This window comes from Euprymna scolopes, chromosome 14 (genome assembly GCF_053919585.1).
Source record: "Euprymna scolopes isolate OS-2025 chromosome 14, ASM5391958v1, whole genome shotgun sequence".
Taxonomy (NCBI): Eukaryota; Metazoa; Mollusca; class Cephalopoda; order Sepiida; family Sepiolidae; genus Euprymna; species Euprymna scolopes.
The window spans coordinates 7149233-7166635 of NC_136495.1; the positions used below are offsets into that span (position 1 = coordinate 7149233).

A 17403-nucleotide genomic window follows, 5' to 3' on the forward strand; every position below is an offset into this window, starting at 1 on the left:
TAAAGAGTGGGGGAAATTTTTCACAGTGGATTCAGCTAGACGGGTGTTTTTCGTGAAAGACTGGCGAGGGGGGACCAGAGATTGGAGTTCAGACGAGCACTTGCCATGGAAATAACGATAAAACAAGGATAGGCTCGCAACGTCTCTTCTGTGGGAGAGAGGTTGCAGGGTAGAGAAAAGGGCATCCCCCACTAAGCCACAAAGTCTATTTTGTACTCTGTCAAGGCAGGATAGGCTGTTTTTAGCAGCTCCTGCCCAGATATGGCAGCAGTATTCCATCCTTCGACATACTTGGCTTTTATTTATTAATTTTTTTAATTACATTTTCACCCCAAACAAGGCGCATTGCCACTTTGGTGTAGGGGGCTACTATCAGGGGCAGAAACTACTGGGGCACTATGTTGGGATTTGGGCAGCAAGATGTCGGTTCACGTTGCACTTGAACTTCTGCACGTCAGTACAGTTGGGGAAGCAGGAACTCCGAATGGAATTCCAGAGTCTAGCAGTTCTGGGGAAGAAACTATTGGAGTAGAAAGATCTTTTACATCTAGGAATCTCTACAGTGTGGGGGTGGGATTTAGCTGCCTGTCGGGTTTGTCGAGGGTGTCTACATCGTGGGGGCACAAGTATCTGCAGTTCGTCAGAGCATTCACCATTAAAATACTTGTAGAACAGGCAAAGGGATGCAACGTTTCATCAATGGGACAGAGGCTGAAGCTTAGATGCCAGTTCAGGGCCTATCAGATTGGCGACTCTCTTTTGAACCTTGTCTAGGAGCAATAGACTAGTAGAAGATGTACCGGCCCAAATGTGACAACAATACTCCATACATGGGCGAATGGTTACCTTATAGAGGTACAGGATACTTTCAGGTGTCAGTAGTTTTCTAGTAGGGTAGAGAGAGCCTACCTTTTTCGCAGCGGCCCTGGCAATGTTTTCAATATAATTGTTCCAACTCATGTTTCCTGTGAACGTTAGGCCAAGCAGTTTGAAAGATGTACTCTCAGAGAGGGAGTCACTGGCCATTGCTATTGTTGGCAGAGAAGGTTTCTTGTAATTATTGAAGGAAACCAGTTTAGTCTTGGCAGCATTGAATGTGACCATCCATTTATGTTCCCATTCCACTACAGATTGGAGGTCATCCTCTAGTGTTTTTGCCATCTCTTTAGATATGTGTTCGTTTGTTTTCCTGTCATGGCTGTTATAGAGTGTAGTGTCATCAGCATATATACACATCTCAGAAGCAGTTTTGTCGGGGAGGTCATTAATAAATATTAGGAACAATAGAGGTCCAAGGATAAACCCCTGAGGCACTCCCGCATTTATATCACACTGTTTAGACGTACGGCCATCGAGGACAACCTGGATTTTTCTCTTATGTAAGAAGGACCTAATTATGTTAAGTATTCTACCAGTGATACCGTATGATTTAATTTTCCTGAGGAGACCCTCATGCCATACCCTGTCAAAAGCCTTAGATATATCTAGAGCTACCGCTCTGCCCTCCCCTGCTTTGTCCAGTGAATGGTATATACGTTCAGAGATTACAGTGAGGATGTCAGCTGTGGAACAGGCATGTCTAAATCCATATTGTTTGTCAGTCAGAAGTTTAGCATCTGTAAGGTGCCGGACTAGATCATGGTTAATTATGGTCTCAAATATTTTGGCGAAAAGTGAAAGGAGGCTAATGGGGCGATAATTTGATGGGTCAGTTCTTTCGCCAGAATTCTTGAATATTGGTACCACAGAAGCAGTTTTCCAACAGCCCGGAAAGCATGATTCATTAAGGCATTTGTTGTAGAGTTTAGAGAGAACTGGAGCTACTTCAGCTGAGCACTTTTTTAATAGCACAGCTGGAATGAGATCAGGTCCACATGCTTTTGCAGTGTCAAGGTTTTTTATGATAGTGTGTTCCTGAGCAGGGGTGATTTTTAGATCGTCTAGCGTGGCGTCTGTCCGCAAAGGAAAGTCAGGCAGGGGGTGGTTGGTAGGGTCCAGTGTGGAGTTCGAAGAAAACCCGCTGGTAAGCAAATTAGCCTTTTCGGTTGCTGAGCAAATAACCTCGTGATTGTTGGTTAGCGGGGGAACTGTTGATTGCCCATTATTTACTACACTGTTGTAGATTTTCCAGAAGTCACGATTTCCTAATTTTTGTGATTCGATGCGTTTTTTAGTGGTTTCAGTAAATTCTCTCTTAGCTGTCGCTATTTGTTTCTTAACGTTACTTCTAGCTTCTATATACTTCTGTTTGTTTGAACTGGACTTATGTCGGTTAAATCTGCGGTATGCATGCTGCCTTTGAGCAATGGCAGTTGCGCAAGTCGAAGTAAACCATTGGGAAGAGTGGGGCTTGCTATATAATTTCCGCATGGGAACATGTGCTTCCATTGCGCTTTTGAACCATTCAATGGTTTCATTTGCGCATTGTTCAGCAGGAAGAGAAAAAAAAAAGATAGAGAATTGCATCAGTAGTGAGATATCTTCTGGAGCGGTAGAAGGATCCCACCATCTTTCCAGCGACCTTGGCAACAGACTTGATGTACATGTTCCATTTCAGATCAGGAGTAAAGGTCAAACCCAGAAGCTTGTCAAAACATGGAGCCTCTCCAAGACGAGAGCCATCCATCACAATTGATGCCAGATGGGGATCAGAGCATTGATGATGTAAGGATAGGAGTTTGATTTTAGATGCATTAAAGGTAACCAGCCACGTCTTCCCCCACTGAACCACGTGCTCAAGATCAGAGGAGAGAATCAGAGAGAACTTTGTCATTTACAGCCTTTGATGTGTTGCCGTAGATGGTAGTGTCATCAGCATAGATGTCAACGAATGATTTAAGTATGTGTTTAGGGAGGTCATTGATGTAGATCAGGAAAAAGTTGAACCCAGGATTGACCCTTGAGGGACTCCAGCATTAATACTGCAGGCCTCTGATTTTTGTCCATCGACCACTACTCTTATGAGCCTATCGGAGAGAAATGATTTAATGATTGAGAAAACATTTCCAGTTATATCGTAGCTGGAGATCTTGTGAAGTAGACCCTTATGCCATACCTTGTCGAAGGCCTTTGATATGTCAAGAGCAATTGTCCTACAAATGAAGCCTTTGTCAAGAGATTCACTAATCCTGTGAGATATAACTGTTAGCACATCTGTGGTAGATCTTGCAGAACAGAAACCATATTGTGTGTCACTAAGAAGGTTGTTTCTGCTGAGGTGGTTGACTATTTCTCTATTTAATATGGATTCCAGCAAGTTACTCATAACACACAGGAGACATAGGTCTGTACTGAGAGGGAGATGACTTATCACCTGAATTCTTAAATACAGGGCAAACTGAAGAGGTTTTCCAGGGAGTCGGAAAGCACTTTTCCTTAAGGCAGTGTTTAAACAGTTTTGTAAGTATGGGAGCAAGTTCTGGTTGAAGCTTTTTTAACACTATAATTGGGATGCCGTCAGGGCAAGTTGCTTTACTGGAATCAAGGTTCTTGATTAGCTTGGTGACCTCATGCACAGATATTTGTATGTTACCTACCTTCTGTGTTATAGGAGGAAATATGGAGAGTTGATGGCCTTCGTCGCATAGGGTAGAATTAGCTGCAAAGTTCTTTGCAAATAGTTTGGCCTTGTCTGATGCTGACGAGATGACCTCTGGTCCATTGATAATGGTTGGGATAGAACGCACACTTCTGTTTAGGATCCTATTTGTTATTTGCCAAAACTGGTGGGAACCAAGCCGCTGCTCAGCTACCTTGGATTTAAAAGACTGGGCATATAGCTCTCTTGCATTTTTTATTACTCTTTTACAGTGGTTGTTGGCAGTCCTGAAAGCAGCTTTAGTCTCAGTGCATCTATTACGTTGGTAGTTATGGAAAAAGTGATTTCTGTGCACGATAGTAGCAGCACATTCTGGGGAGAATCATGGCTGGCTGTTAGGTCTTTGTTGGAATTTTTTAGATGGTATGAATTGGTCTATGCCTACAATTAACCATTCCGTCAGGTCTAATACTATAGAGGACACATCCTTTTTAAACATGAGGTAAATCAGATATGAATGTACGGAAGCTATCTCAGTCAGCCATAGAGTATCGGTATACAGTACGGTGGAGGGGTACATCTGGGGACTTATTACATTTCGTTTTTATCTTAACTGATACGACGGAGTGGTCGGAGGATCCTAGAGGAGAGTGAACGGAACATGAACATAGCTCAGGGGAAGTTGAGTGAAAAAGGTCTAGGAGGCTTGCATATTGACCGAGTGTATTGGGCACACGGGTGGGTTCGCGAACAATCTGAGTGAGGTCATAAGCAATGGCAAAATCATGACAAAACCTCCCCTCGTCTGTCTTATTTGAATGGGTCAGCCATTCCACATTATGGACGTTGAAGTCACCACAGATGTGGATGTTAGCCGAGGGATGTGCAGGCAGGATGTGGTCTATTTTCTCAGATATGCTCTTAAAGATAGTAACTCCGCTGTTGTGGGGCCGATAGAGGGCAAATATAAATGCAGTGGTGTTAGCAAGTGCAACCCTGAAGCACATATAGGCTAAATTAGGATCTTCTCTAGAGATATCTCTGCCACACGGGAAGCCATCCTTAATGTAGGCACATATTCCATGCCCATGGCGATCTTAGGGGTCAGATTTAGCTGTTGTTAGAGTATCCGTTAATTATGAACTCATCTAGGGAAGTGGTCGACCCTATTCCAGTTTCACTTAGAAAAAATATGTCCGGTTTTGTCTCCTGTAATTGGGTTTCAACCTCTGGAAGGTTGGAACGTAGACCCCTGATGTTGGAGAAAGAGACCTGGTAGTAGGGGTCTACGTTGGAAGATGGGGTTCTAGGTTTATTTGAGTTTTTTTTCTGGAGATATTTCATGTTGAGGTTTTGGGATTTGTGGAACAGGTCGGCATACTTGGTTAGAGCAGCACAGAGAGGGAAAGTAAGAGAGAAAAAGACAGGAAATTTTTTTTTTTTGTAGCACATGAAAAGGTAAAGCCGTAACAATTACCCACTAGTATGGCATCGAGAGGCCCACCAGAGACTACTGCATGATCCAGATCCATTCACCAAATGGCAATACAGCAGTCCCAGTACTTTGCGCCTGCTGATAGGATAGCCTCCTTAGTGGTTAATCCAAGGTTAGGGTCCCTGACTTTCAGGCGGATAACGTCAGCCCAGACAAAATGTTTACCTCCAGCACCCTTACTAGTGACATGGCCACAAGGATAGACATAGAGACAGAAAAATTTCCGACATCTCAGACTACTGTTCACCAAGTACTACCGACCTTTATATTATCATATTTTTGTTGGTTTAGTCGAAAAAACTTCAGAAGTTCAATTTTTACAACACTGTTTCAAAAGTTAATTTCAGGTAAATATATCTATCTACCCAATATGATAGTATGTTTTTTTTTAATTTTAGTATAAGTTCATCCCATGATTTCACAACCAGATGGAGTTTAAGGAACCAAGTGCGGTTCTAGCAATGAAGACATAGAAATATGTAAAGAAATTAGAAAAGGGAGCAGAAGAGGAAGAAAAAGAAAACCATAATTTTTCTTACCGCAAAGCATTATCTTGTGAAGTTGATAGAATGTAGTTTCCCGTCACAGGTGAAAAATAGGCACTGTTTAACATTCGTCCAGAAGCCATTGAACATATTTTTGTTGGCTTTTTCTTCGTTTTTCGTATATCCCACAAACATACATTACTGGGTGAAAAAAATATTGAAATAAAAATTTTAAAATAGTGAAAAAAAAAAAAACAAAAAAAAATCATCAGTTCACAAGGACAAGGAAAATATGTCAGGGAGAGATGAAGATGGATCTGAGAGAAAAAAGGATAAAGATTTGGCCAGAGTTTGGAAGTCGATATCTTAAAGTCGTCCAACATCTCTCAGCATGTTAAATCAAATATGATTTTTCTTTTATAAATCATGAAAAAAATTAAATTTTTCTTTAAGTGATTGTTGATTTTCTAATAAAAAATTTGACTTTTGTATTTTGAAAAGTTTCTTCCAAAACTAGTAAATGATTTCATCTAGTTCCAATTCTTCATTATTAGGTATTATGTCAAACCATAAGCTTGCGATGATTGAATCGCAAAGTGATTCTTACCAATGTTTATAATTGCTCTCACTCTTTCCTTCTCTACTTTGTTGGAATTGCATTCTTCCTCACTTCTCAAAACTAAAAATTTTTAACATGAATGTGTTAAAGCAAAGTATTTTCAGCCAAATGAAATTTTTCCAGCTCCAAAAAGTAACACCTACACGTGAAAGTAATAAGCCAGTGTGAAGCTGGAAATTCCTTACAGGGAGGAGACAAACAGCCAAGAGATTCACTTTTCCAGTTGCACCTGACCAAAAGAACCCGAAGGTCTAGTCAACACCCTACTTCAGCCTCTGGCCAGGATGGTAAGACAAAAATAAAAACTGCCCCAGTCTAGAAAATCTTTTTCACTGAATGAGGAAGGAAACATGAAGTCTAGTAGCAGAACAAATACTACACATTGCTAATAGCCAAAAAGCCAAGAAAATGTTGATTACCAATTTTCAAAAATCAACTATGTTATCGAAATAGAAAGAAAAAGATCTTTTTTTTTTTTACTGACCAGTCAAGTCCTGCCGTGATTATGTAGTCTGGTTTGGTCGGGTGAATGTCTACAGTACGTAAACCTTTCTGGCTGGCTTGGAATGTTTCGTCTGCTTTATAACTGAAAAAAACAAAAATAAAAAGGATGAAAATACGAGAAAAAATTAAAAACAATTTATGTTTTAAGAATTGAGAGAAAAACCACGGACAACTTGGAACTACACATAGAACTTATATCAATTCTTTTGATCCACACAATAAACAGATGAGAAAAATTGCAAAAATAAAAGAGGGGCTAATCAAACCGAAGCTCTCTGTTGTCTTTAACAATGTTTGTTTAAATGAAAGAATGCTGCCTAAATACACACTATATATATATATATATATATATATAATTTAAAGTTGAACGTCTGTGTGTGTGTCTGGTTACGAATAGGCTCCTATATGGTTGACTATTATAGAAAATTGATCACATATAATGATAGAAGATGTATCAAGACACAGGAATGGGTATGTTTGATCTGGCATAATGATGATTCATTAAAATTGTGGGATTTGTGTACGCGCCTGGTCCACAAAGTATGGAAATAAAAAATTTAAAAATTAAAAAAAAAAAAAAAACGTTTACAAGTGTTTTGATATAGATGTACATAATAATTTGATAAGCATGTTTTAACTTAAATAGGGATGGTATGATAAAATTGTGGGTTCTGTGTTCGCGCATGGCCTCCATAGAATGGAAATAGGCACAAACTTTAATAAAGACTTTTCATATCTATCTGCATAAGTATACTTTGATAATTATGTTTCAGTTTGAAGAAATATGGTATAATAAAATTATGGGGTGTTCGTTCGCGCCTGACCTCCATAGAATGGAAATATGTCACAAAGTTTAACAAGGTTTTTAATATAGATCCACAGAATATTGTGATAAGCGTTTCAGTGTGAACAGGTATGGTATAATAAATTATGGGGTTTATCTATTTTATTTTTACTTTAATCATATTTTGCTTTGGTTTTGATACCCCCCAAATTCGAAGCTATCTCTTTATAACCCTTCCTTTTCATAACCTATCATATTTCATAAATCAGAGTCCATTTTCTGTTTTTGAACCCAGTCAACGGCAGGTATTTCTGCTAGTATATATATATAATGAGTCACCATTTATCAAGACCAAAATGTTACTTGAGAATAAGGTTTACTAAAATTGCCAGTTGGCAATGAACAACACCTTAAAAGAATTTTGAAATTGAATTTGTTAACATTGGATTTGAAAACAGTTTTGTTGTAGTCAGCTGGGAAGCAGTATTGTATTCTAGAGATGGAATGTTGTTGAAAAAAAAAACAAAAAAAAAAAAAACGCTAGTATTTTTAAAAACAATTTCTAAAATAAAGAAAACAAACAATGTTTAGCACAATTTCTTTTACCCTTGAGTTCTTGTGTCGACGACCGCAACATTCCCATCACTTTGAGAAACGAGCAGTATTTGAGGCGAAATGAAAACAAAGTTACGGAGTAAAATGTCGTCATCTTCAGGAGTATAATAAATCTGCAATGACAGTTGCATTGTTGTTAAATCAAATGAAATGATTTTAGAATAATCTTTCAAACAACTAAAATGTAAAAATGTTAAAATATTGGAATTTGGGTGTTTTACACTTAAATAAATCGAAGGTTACATCAACCAAAACATGAAATAAAACAGCAGTCTGAATAATCCAAATAAATTCAGCTTTTGTTTTGCATTTCTGTACTTTTTTGATTTCTTCATATTAAGCCTAAATGATATTTAAATTTAAACTAGCCTGGATGCACGGCGTTGCCCAGGGGGTTGGAAGTGTGTGTTGAGAAAAAAAAAAAAAAAAAGTGGTAGTAGGCAAACAGGTTCGAACCCGTACTGCAAATGAGGAAAAGAATGTGAAAAAAAAAAAAGTGACGTGTTTGCTGTTACGCCTATCGCCAAACTGAAAGTGACGTAGGTTTAAATTAAAGCTAGGCAATCAAAAAGAGATGATTTTCGAAAATATTGGCAAAAAAAAGTGATCCCTCCCTGTAGAAAAGTGCCCAGTTGAGGGTGAAGGAATTAATATTTTTGGCTAATTTTTCCAAAAGGTCGAGCTTCAAAATGATACCGATCTCTTGAAAATGCATCACCTGTCAAAAGTTTTAGGCAGACATACATACATACATACATTTAAACAGACAGGTGAGATTTATATTATACATGATAGTAATTTTTTCAATTGCATAAATAAAAAATAAAAACCGAATGCGACTTACATTTTCAAAAACATTCTTTTCAAAATGTCCGCAACGAAGGGTTCCATCATAAGCACACGAAAATAGCTTTTTAGGCTCATAGCGGCTGAATTCAAGGCAGTTCACTGGTTTTGAATGAGGATAATATAAAAAGGCACCATTTTCAGACAATCCTTGATTCTGGAGAGATGAAACAAGAAACATATTAGATGTACACAGCATTGTCCAGTATTAAACGCAACATTAAATTCCTTTTAGTTAAAATGAAGTAAAAAAACGGAAAGAAACTTCTTGTAAGTAAAAAAAGATTTTAATACTTTCGAGCGGGGATCAAAACAAAAACCTAAAGACAGAGAATCAAGTACAATAACCATTGGACTTCACACGATCTTTAGAAATTGTTTTCAAACCTCGTGAAATTGTTGTCAAACAGATAAAAATCTGATGACCCCCCCCCCAAGTATAAATTTTTCTATTTTGACTTCTTTACCAACCCCTTTTTTCCAGATGAAAACTGATTAAAAAAAAGTTTTCCACATGCCTGAATACCCTATATACCAAATTTCACATCTGCAGATCAAAAAATTGTTGAGTATATAGGTTGAGAAGTGTTCTCACATACATCCTCACTTTTATAGATCAAATTATCTTGTTAGATTTGTAAAGTCAGACTCAAATAGCATTTAAGGTGACAAATTTAATTTTGCTTTTTAATAACTAATGTACATGCTATTGCTGTCACATGAAATTAATATAACAACGTACTTAGCTAACGCACATTTTTAAAATGACTTAGTCTGACCCAAATGACTGCTAATAGAAAGCATTTTCAAATAACCACCTAAATACAAAAATTACCAAGGGGAATAACTTATATAATATGGGGTGAGTCACTAGAAGCTTATTTTTAAGGAAAACAAAACATCTAAAACACATCCATTTCCCGTGACTCACTATGTATAAGGGACACTTTTTCTATGTAAGAAATATAGTTCAAAATATCTTAGCTTCTATTAGAAATGGAAAATATTGCATTGATACCAAATAATAAATTTCCAACAAACTAGCCGAGCATGCAGGGTCCCCCTTCACAGGTGTAAAATCCAGGGAGTGGTTATCAAGAAAAGTGCGAACGAACAAAGGATTTTGGGGTGATTTTTGGTTCCCCCCCCCCTCTCCATCCTCACATTACGTCAAAATGAATTTGTGGACTTTGTTTTCTAAAACAACTGATAAATTTGGGTGATCATAATTTTTATTAGTACAATCATGTTTAAAAATCAGCATACAACCTCTTGACCATTTTTTCTGAACAGTATTTTTTCCCCATCAGAAAGCAAGCAACACACAAAATTAAGATTTTTCCATTGTTTTAAAAATTTGCAACAGTAGCCATGTTAAAATAACTAATTTGTAAACTAATAATCTGATTGGGTTCAAATTTTACATGTGCTATTTGAAGGTTAGTACTTTATAAAAAAAAGTCACATGGATTTTTATTAGTGGTGGCATTTTACAAGTCAAGTCTTGGAATTATTTAGTAATCATCATCATCGACTTAATCTTTTCCATACTGACATGTATTGGACAGTTTGTAGGAATTGACCAAATCTTTAACGTCCATTCTTATCACTTCCTCTTCTATTTTTCTTTGCATTCTAATGTCAACTGACCTCACCATCTAACATATCGATATCTACAGGGTGGAACAATAAAATTGTCACCCTAGAAAAGACAACATGATTCCATTTCTGTTTAATAAAAACCGGTTTTCTTTTTTTGATTGCAGACTATCTACTAGTTGGCCAGTTGTGTACAAATCCCAAGAGCGATAGAGCCTCCCATCATATCTGAAAGTGACAATATTCAACTAGCGAGATTGGAGATGCACTGCTGTACAACTCATGCTCTCTACCGATTCAAGTTATGACAACAGGACCATTGCCAGCACCCTCAAAATGAATCATTGGATTGCCATGAATAACAGGGACGTGCCCAGGGTGACGAAAACAAAGTGTCCGGCCGTGGTTATGGTCTTCGGTGTGGTTTCAAGTGATGGCCACATCATGCCCCCTCACATTTTCAAAGTTGGTTTGAAAATTAATAACCAAATGTACCTGGATGTGCTTAAGAGTGTGGTGATCCCCTGGTGCAATCAGGTGGCTGCTGGCAGACTCTGGGTGTGGCAGCAGGATTCAGTGTCAGCCTACAAGTCCAAAGGGGCCCAGACTTGGCTTTAGAAGGAAAGCTACAACTTTGTACCCTTCTCTCACTGGCACCCCTCTCCTCCCCCAACCTGAACCTGCTGGACTACTTTGTTTGGTCATACGTCGAGAACATCACCAACATGACCTCCCACAACAAATTCCGCCTGATCACCACCATTTGCTGAGTATTTGTCAGGCTCCTAGTTCCAGATCCGTATTGAGGCTGAAGGCGGCTACATTGAATAGACGTCAGCTCTACTACATGATCGTTACCTAAATTGATTTTTTTCAATAAAAGTTTAAAGTTGTAATGTATTTTTTCTTTAGGGCAACAATTTATCGGTCGATGCTATACTAACCAAAGAACTCTCATCCCCTCTTTTAATGTGGCCATACCATCAAAGTCTCCTGTTCTGCACACATCTCCCTATGTTATCCAGATTTAATCTCCCTCTGAGGTCATCAGATCTAAGCTGGTCTAAGACTCACATTATACATCTATTGCATCATTCTAATAATCACTTCTCTCCATGCAACACCTGTCCACAACTCTCACTGGCCATGTTTTATTTCCATACATCATCACACTACATACACATGCTTGATAAATTCATCATCTAAATATACTTCCACTTTTCACGTACCAAGGCTTACAACTAAAAAAAATTTTTGTCACAAACTAAGCAGAGGAACTTTCCTGTTTCTGGGGACTTTTCAATACTATATGCACCGACAAACATGATCTGCGCAACATTTGCTGCACATATGCGCACATACACATGCAAAATGGTCTGAGGAGAAAAGCACTGAGCGATGAGGTGAACTTGTCAAAACTGACGTCACTCAAAGTGAATGGGTCAAGTAGTTGACCCTACAGCTGCCGGGGTTAAACACCTGCAAGAGAACAGGTTGATATAAAAAAGCAGGGGGAAGAGAAGCGTCAGTCAAAAAAGTAACAGCAACCATGAGTTGTCGCTGAATCCGCCACCTCCTGCCCCTTCCCTCTTGGTAGAAGCATGTGCACGAAGCTAGAAATAAAACATTTTATATTTTTCTAAAAAAAAAAAAAAAAAAAAAAAAAAAAAACGAATGTTTGATTTTCTTGGCTGACGAGAAACTACTATTCGATGCAACTACATCAAACATGTTAAAAGTCGGACGTTTTCACTTGCCATAGCATTCCTAAATGTCTTTGACTTAAGTAGGTTTTACAGAGTTTCACTGCCATAGCTAAAACTTGGACATGCACTCGTAATTGCAACAATGTCTGCTTTCTTTTGTTTGTCATCAACAAACAAAAAAAAGCAGACATTGCTGCAATTACGAGTGCATGTCCAAGTTTTAGCTATGGTAGTGAAACTCTGTAAAATTAGAATAGAGAAGATAGTTACCACATCCCAGAGACCAACAGATCCCCATTTTCCACCAGCACCCACCAAAACTTTCTCTACAGTTGGATGAACAGCCACTGAAAAGGCACGAGACTCAACAACTTTCCGAACACGATCTTCTGTTATTTGAATTTTCGAAAAATTCTGCAAGAATCTGAAGAAAAAAAAATTTGAAAAATGTACTTTCTAGAAGTCAATTTTTAACCATCACAAATAAAAAAAAAAAAATTTTTTTTTAATTCAAAAAAAATATTAGTAATCATCGCATATAAAAAAATAAAAACATGCCAAGCAGGCGAGGTCTTCCTCCACGAATGAAAAAATTACTTCCACCATGACTAATGATTGTGCAAAATTTTTAAATATTTAAAGGCATGGTTATTGAGAAAAGTGCAGACAAATCAACGGATGAATGATTTGGGAGTAATTTTACCCCTATAATGACCCCTAGGTGGGAGCAACCAGAATTATCTTGGGCATTGCTGCTGGGCATCCTGTGGACATTCAGCGTGAATGGAGACCCTGTGATATAATTGTAGCCCTTTTGTTAAAACTGTAAAAGTATTTATCTAAAGTAATCTGGTTAACAATATAGCTGGTTATTACGGTTTATTTCCAATACCTCCTATATCAATAGGAGTCTGTGACATATTTCCATGTATGGATGCCCGGTATGAACAGAAACTCCACAATATCATTATACCATCTTTAGACAGGACAGATACTAGCCTTGGATCTTTGCCAGAAGACCAAGATATATTTTAGTTTCATGTACAGCCTAAAAGCAACATCATTTTTGTTTTCTTTATTTAATATATACATATATATATTACACTGCAGTGATCAGGAGATCCTATTTATTAAAAATGAGGATAGAAAGTGAAAACATACGAACATTAACGTATCTATTTACTAATTTAATGTTCATAGTATGGTATTGCCTCTATCCTCCTTTTTAATAAATAGGATGTAATTTAAATCTAGAAACTGTGACATGTACGCATATCAAAGGTACTATGACATTAACATATAGATGAGGTCGTCCATTAAAATATATCATAGATGATCCGTAACCCAGGAAACAGGAACCTAATTTGATGAAATATTTTTCAAAATAGTAGACAGAAGAAATTCTTTTAGCACAGAATTGTAAACATTTATTTGGAAAGTGAAAACATTAGCCAACATATTTTCACATCACTAGCAAATATACGGAGTGCAACCACAAAACATTAGTTGCTTACATACTATAAAAACTTGCCTTGAACAGAAGTTCTGTTCTCAGTTAGGTGGCAAAGCTTTCTGAAATGACTATGCTATGTTTTTTTTTTTTTGTTTGTTTTTTTTTGCTTAAGTAAGGTTTGATGACGATCAGCAAAACTGAACAGAGAATGAATTGTGGGAAGTTACATAATTGTTAGTATCAAGGAATCAAACCGGATTTTACACACAAAAAAAAATTTTTTTATGAATGTCAAAAACAGAATCTTAACAAAGACAAATACTTTTTAAGGGATGAAGAATTTGGCGTTTGTAGTTCAAGTGGAACGGTCCGAGTTTTAAGAGATTTAAAACTCTGAGCAAACTGTGAATAACATTGTTTCTTGTCCGTGTCATTTTCTGTTAAAACATCCTCCATCAGAAGATCGTTTGCTGGTTTACGAGGCTGCAAATAATAAAAATTTATAATAATAATAAAAAAAAAAAATATTAAAAATGATTTATAAGAATTTCTTGAATGCGGTGGGGGAGGGGGGTCAGGATTAGAAGACATATTGAACCTCATGAGTGCCTCTTCTGGAAATGATAGAAAAAAATGGAGATTTACTTTTTGACGTTGGTAATACCCAATTAACAGTCATCGCCATCATATCTGGTTACTGGCATGTGTTGGACAGCTCCTAGAAATTGATTTATCTTCATCACTTACGCCCAGGTTTTCTTTCATTTTCTCCTGTGAACTGACCCTGCTATCTCAACTATTCTACATATATCCAAAACTTCTCATTCATTCTTTCAACATGACCAAACATTGAAATCTCCTGTTCTTCAGGTCTCCCTATGCAGTCTAGATTTAATCTTCCTCTGAGGTCATCCGATCTAATCCCGTCTTTAAGACTCACATTACACATTGTATCATTTGCTTATGAGTTCTCTCCATGCAACGCATGTCTTCAACTCTTTCATGGTCAGGTTTCATTTCCATACATCATCACACCACATACATGCCAGATAGAATCTTCTCTTGGTCAACAGTGGTCAAACACTGCAGCAAAAGTTCAAGAACTTCATCCATTCCTAACTCTTATAATGACATTAGTAAAAAACAAAAAAGAAAAATTTATAAGAATTTTTTTTTGATACTTTTAAAATGAGAATACATGTACCGAACCGCTTGGAAATCTGGAAATAGCAGAAAATGACTTCTTTTTTTTTTTGAAGTTGGCAATGAACTTTTGAGATGAGATTAAGAAAAACTAGGCCTGGATTAATCTTGTACTGAAACAAGCCGAGCATGCAGTGTCCCCTTCCACAAGCGAAGGAATCTGGAAAGGGAATTTCGAGTGACCAAGATATAGAAGAGGACTGCTATGTCAAGGAAAATGAATGCTGTGAAGGTGAAACATACCTTGTGTGATGCATGTGATGCAAAGAGACTGCTTGTTTGTCATGATACGCTTAAGGCTGCAAGAAGCATTTATGTTATGATTGCGATGAATCGACGAAAAGAAAACTTGCCACGTGCAGTTGGAATCTTTGGATCAAATGCTTAAGTTTGTCATTGAAGGAAATGATAGCTTTAACATTGGACATGTTGATCATGATGAAGTTGTATGTTAGGAGTTTTGACTGCAGTGAGCCAAGTTATGTCTGTGAATGATGTGAAAAATTGGATTTGAAAGGTTCTGAATAAAACTAGCAGTTGTAACCAAATTTATCTTGGAAAATCCATTCTGGCAAAAATTTACTTTCACCATGATTAATGTTTGTGCAAAATTTCAGAAAAATCTAAGACGTTATTGAGAAAAGTGTGAACAAACGAACGGGAGTGAATTAATAGGTCCGATCCCTCCTTTGTCAGGAGACCAATAAGCATATGCTTAGCATGTATGGTTTAGCCGATTTGTCTAACCTAATTTTTCCTAACCCATTTTTACAAATATGTTTAATATTTTCTATTGTTCTGATCTAGATTTCTTATTTTAATTTCATTTAACAGAAACAAAATTCATAACATTCCTTTCTCAATAAACAGATATCTAACTATTTTATGTGAACTAAACAATAGTTAATTCCATTTTCAATAACATGCTGTATTATTTATTTTAACTTCTTCGCAGGTTCGAATCCTCAGCTATCCTATCTCTTATTTACTCACAAGAACAGACGGCTGTTCTTTAAAAATTTTTGCAAGTTTGTTATTTGTTTGAAACCTGATTGACAATGTGGTCAGTGTTGAAATCGAGCACCAAATTCAGATGAAGACAACGAGCAATCACAGGCTGTGCAACAAACGCACAAAAACAAATAACAGACAGTGAGTATTGTGAAAGTGAATTGCATTTTCACCTCAAACAAGGCACAGTGTCATTTTGTTGCAGAGGGCTACTATCTGGGACATAATTTGCAGGGAGTTGAGCAGCAAGAGGTCTGTTCACATTACACTTGAATTTCTGCATGTCAGTAGTCAGGGAAACAGGGACCTAAAAGGGAATTCCAAAGTCTAGCAGTTCTAGGGAAGAAACTATTGGAGTAGAAGGCTTTCTGCCATGTGGAGATCTTTACTGTGTAGGGGTGGGATTTTGCTGCTTGTCAGGGGTATTTATGCCAAGGGGATACAAGGGCTTGTAGTTCGACGGAGCACCTACCATTAAAATATTTGGAAAACAGGCAGAAAGAGCATTTTGTTGATGAGACAGAGGTTAAAGCCTAGCTGAAAGTGATTAGAAATAACCTTACTAAAGTATTTCCTGTAATCATTTAATTCATCTATACATGTAGTACTTAAAAAAAAATCATTTAATTCATCTATATATGTAGTACTAAAAAAAAAAACAAAAAAAACTCACATTTATTTCCACTGGTGTCTCAATTGGAACAGGAGTTACGGTTGCTGCTATATTTTGAACACGAGCACTTCTTCGAAGTGGTTGAATGACTCTAAAAATCAAGAAAATTATATATATTATCTAGCTCTGTCTGGAATGCAGTAAAATCATTTTAATTTCTATGCACATTTTTGGTAATTAAGTAATTCAGACGAAAGCAGTGAAGGACGAAAATCAGGATTTTAGGTCAAACTGATTTTTTACATTGGAAATTTAGAATTTCATTTTTATTACAAATATTTTTCTAATATTTTGAATGTTTTCTTTTTTTACAAATACTCAAAGAAAATGTTTATAATTACATATTGACGTGTACAAAAATATTTAATAGTGAAAATATTTATTAATAAATGTTTTTTCTTTTGTTACATACATATATATAATGATGGAACTGCTTTTGTCCAAAAATATAAATTTTGTGAATGGAAATTTAACATTTTTGTTTATAAATAATCTGATGTTTTTTTTTATTTATATATTTAAAAACAAAAATTGTTTTTTTTTTTTTTTTAAATTCTTGGCTCTTCTACATTTTAAACATCACACTGCAAATTTAGAAAGTCATCTTAATATGGGGAGGTGGAGGTGGGGGAGCTTTGTTAACTTTTCCAAATAGCATTTTAATGTTTTCAAATTGTCATCCATTTCAGTGATTAAATCTTTTAGATATATATTACTGAATGAAAATATGAATATTTTACAGTTATTAAATATTTGTTTTTACTCACGTTTACCTCTAACAAGGCATATTGCCACTTGGACGTAGACCATGCATTGGAAAGATTAACAAGATGTTGATTTACATTACATTTAAACGTCTGCATATCAGTACA

General features: G+C 36.7%; 1 protein-coding gene across 1 annotated transcript in view; it reads right to left on the reverse strand.

Annotated features, from left to right (window-relative positions):
- LOC145292860 (WD repeat-containing protein 76-like) overlaps window positions 1–17403 on the reverse strand; it is a 70447-nt gene that overhangs the window by 16629 nt on the left and 36415 nt on the right. Inside the window, exons 5-11 of the mRNA XM_080138964.1 lie at window positions 16532–16622; window positions 13967–14127; window positions 12462–12615; window positions 8885–9043; window positions 8032–8153; window positions 6622–6723; window positions 5573–5719 (exon numbers count right to left, since the gene is read on the reverse strand). Of these exons, the coding sequence (XP_079995090.1) occupies window positions 5573–5719; window positions 6622–6723; window positions 8032–8153; window positions 8885–9043; window positions 12462–12615; window positions 13967–14127; window positions 16532–16622 (936 nt within the window). The remainder of the gene's footprint in view (window positions 1–5572; window positions 5720–6621; window positions 6724–8031; window positions 8154–8884; window positions 9044–12461; window positions 12616–13966; window positions 14128–16531; window positions 16623–17403) is intronic.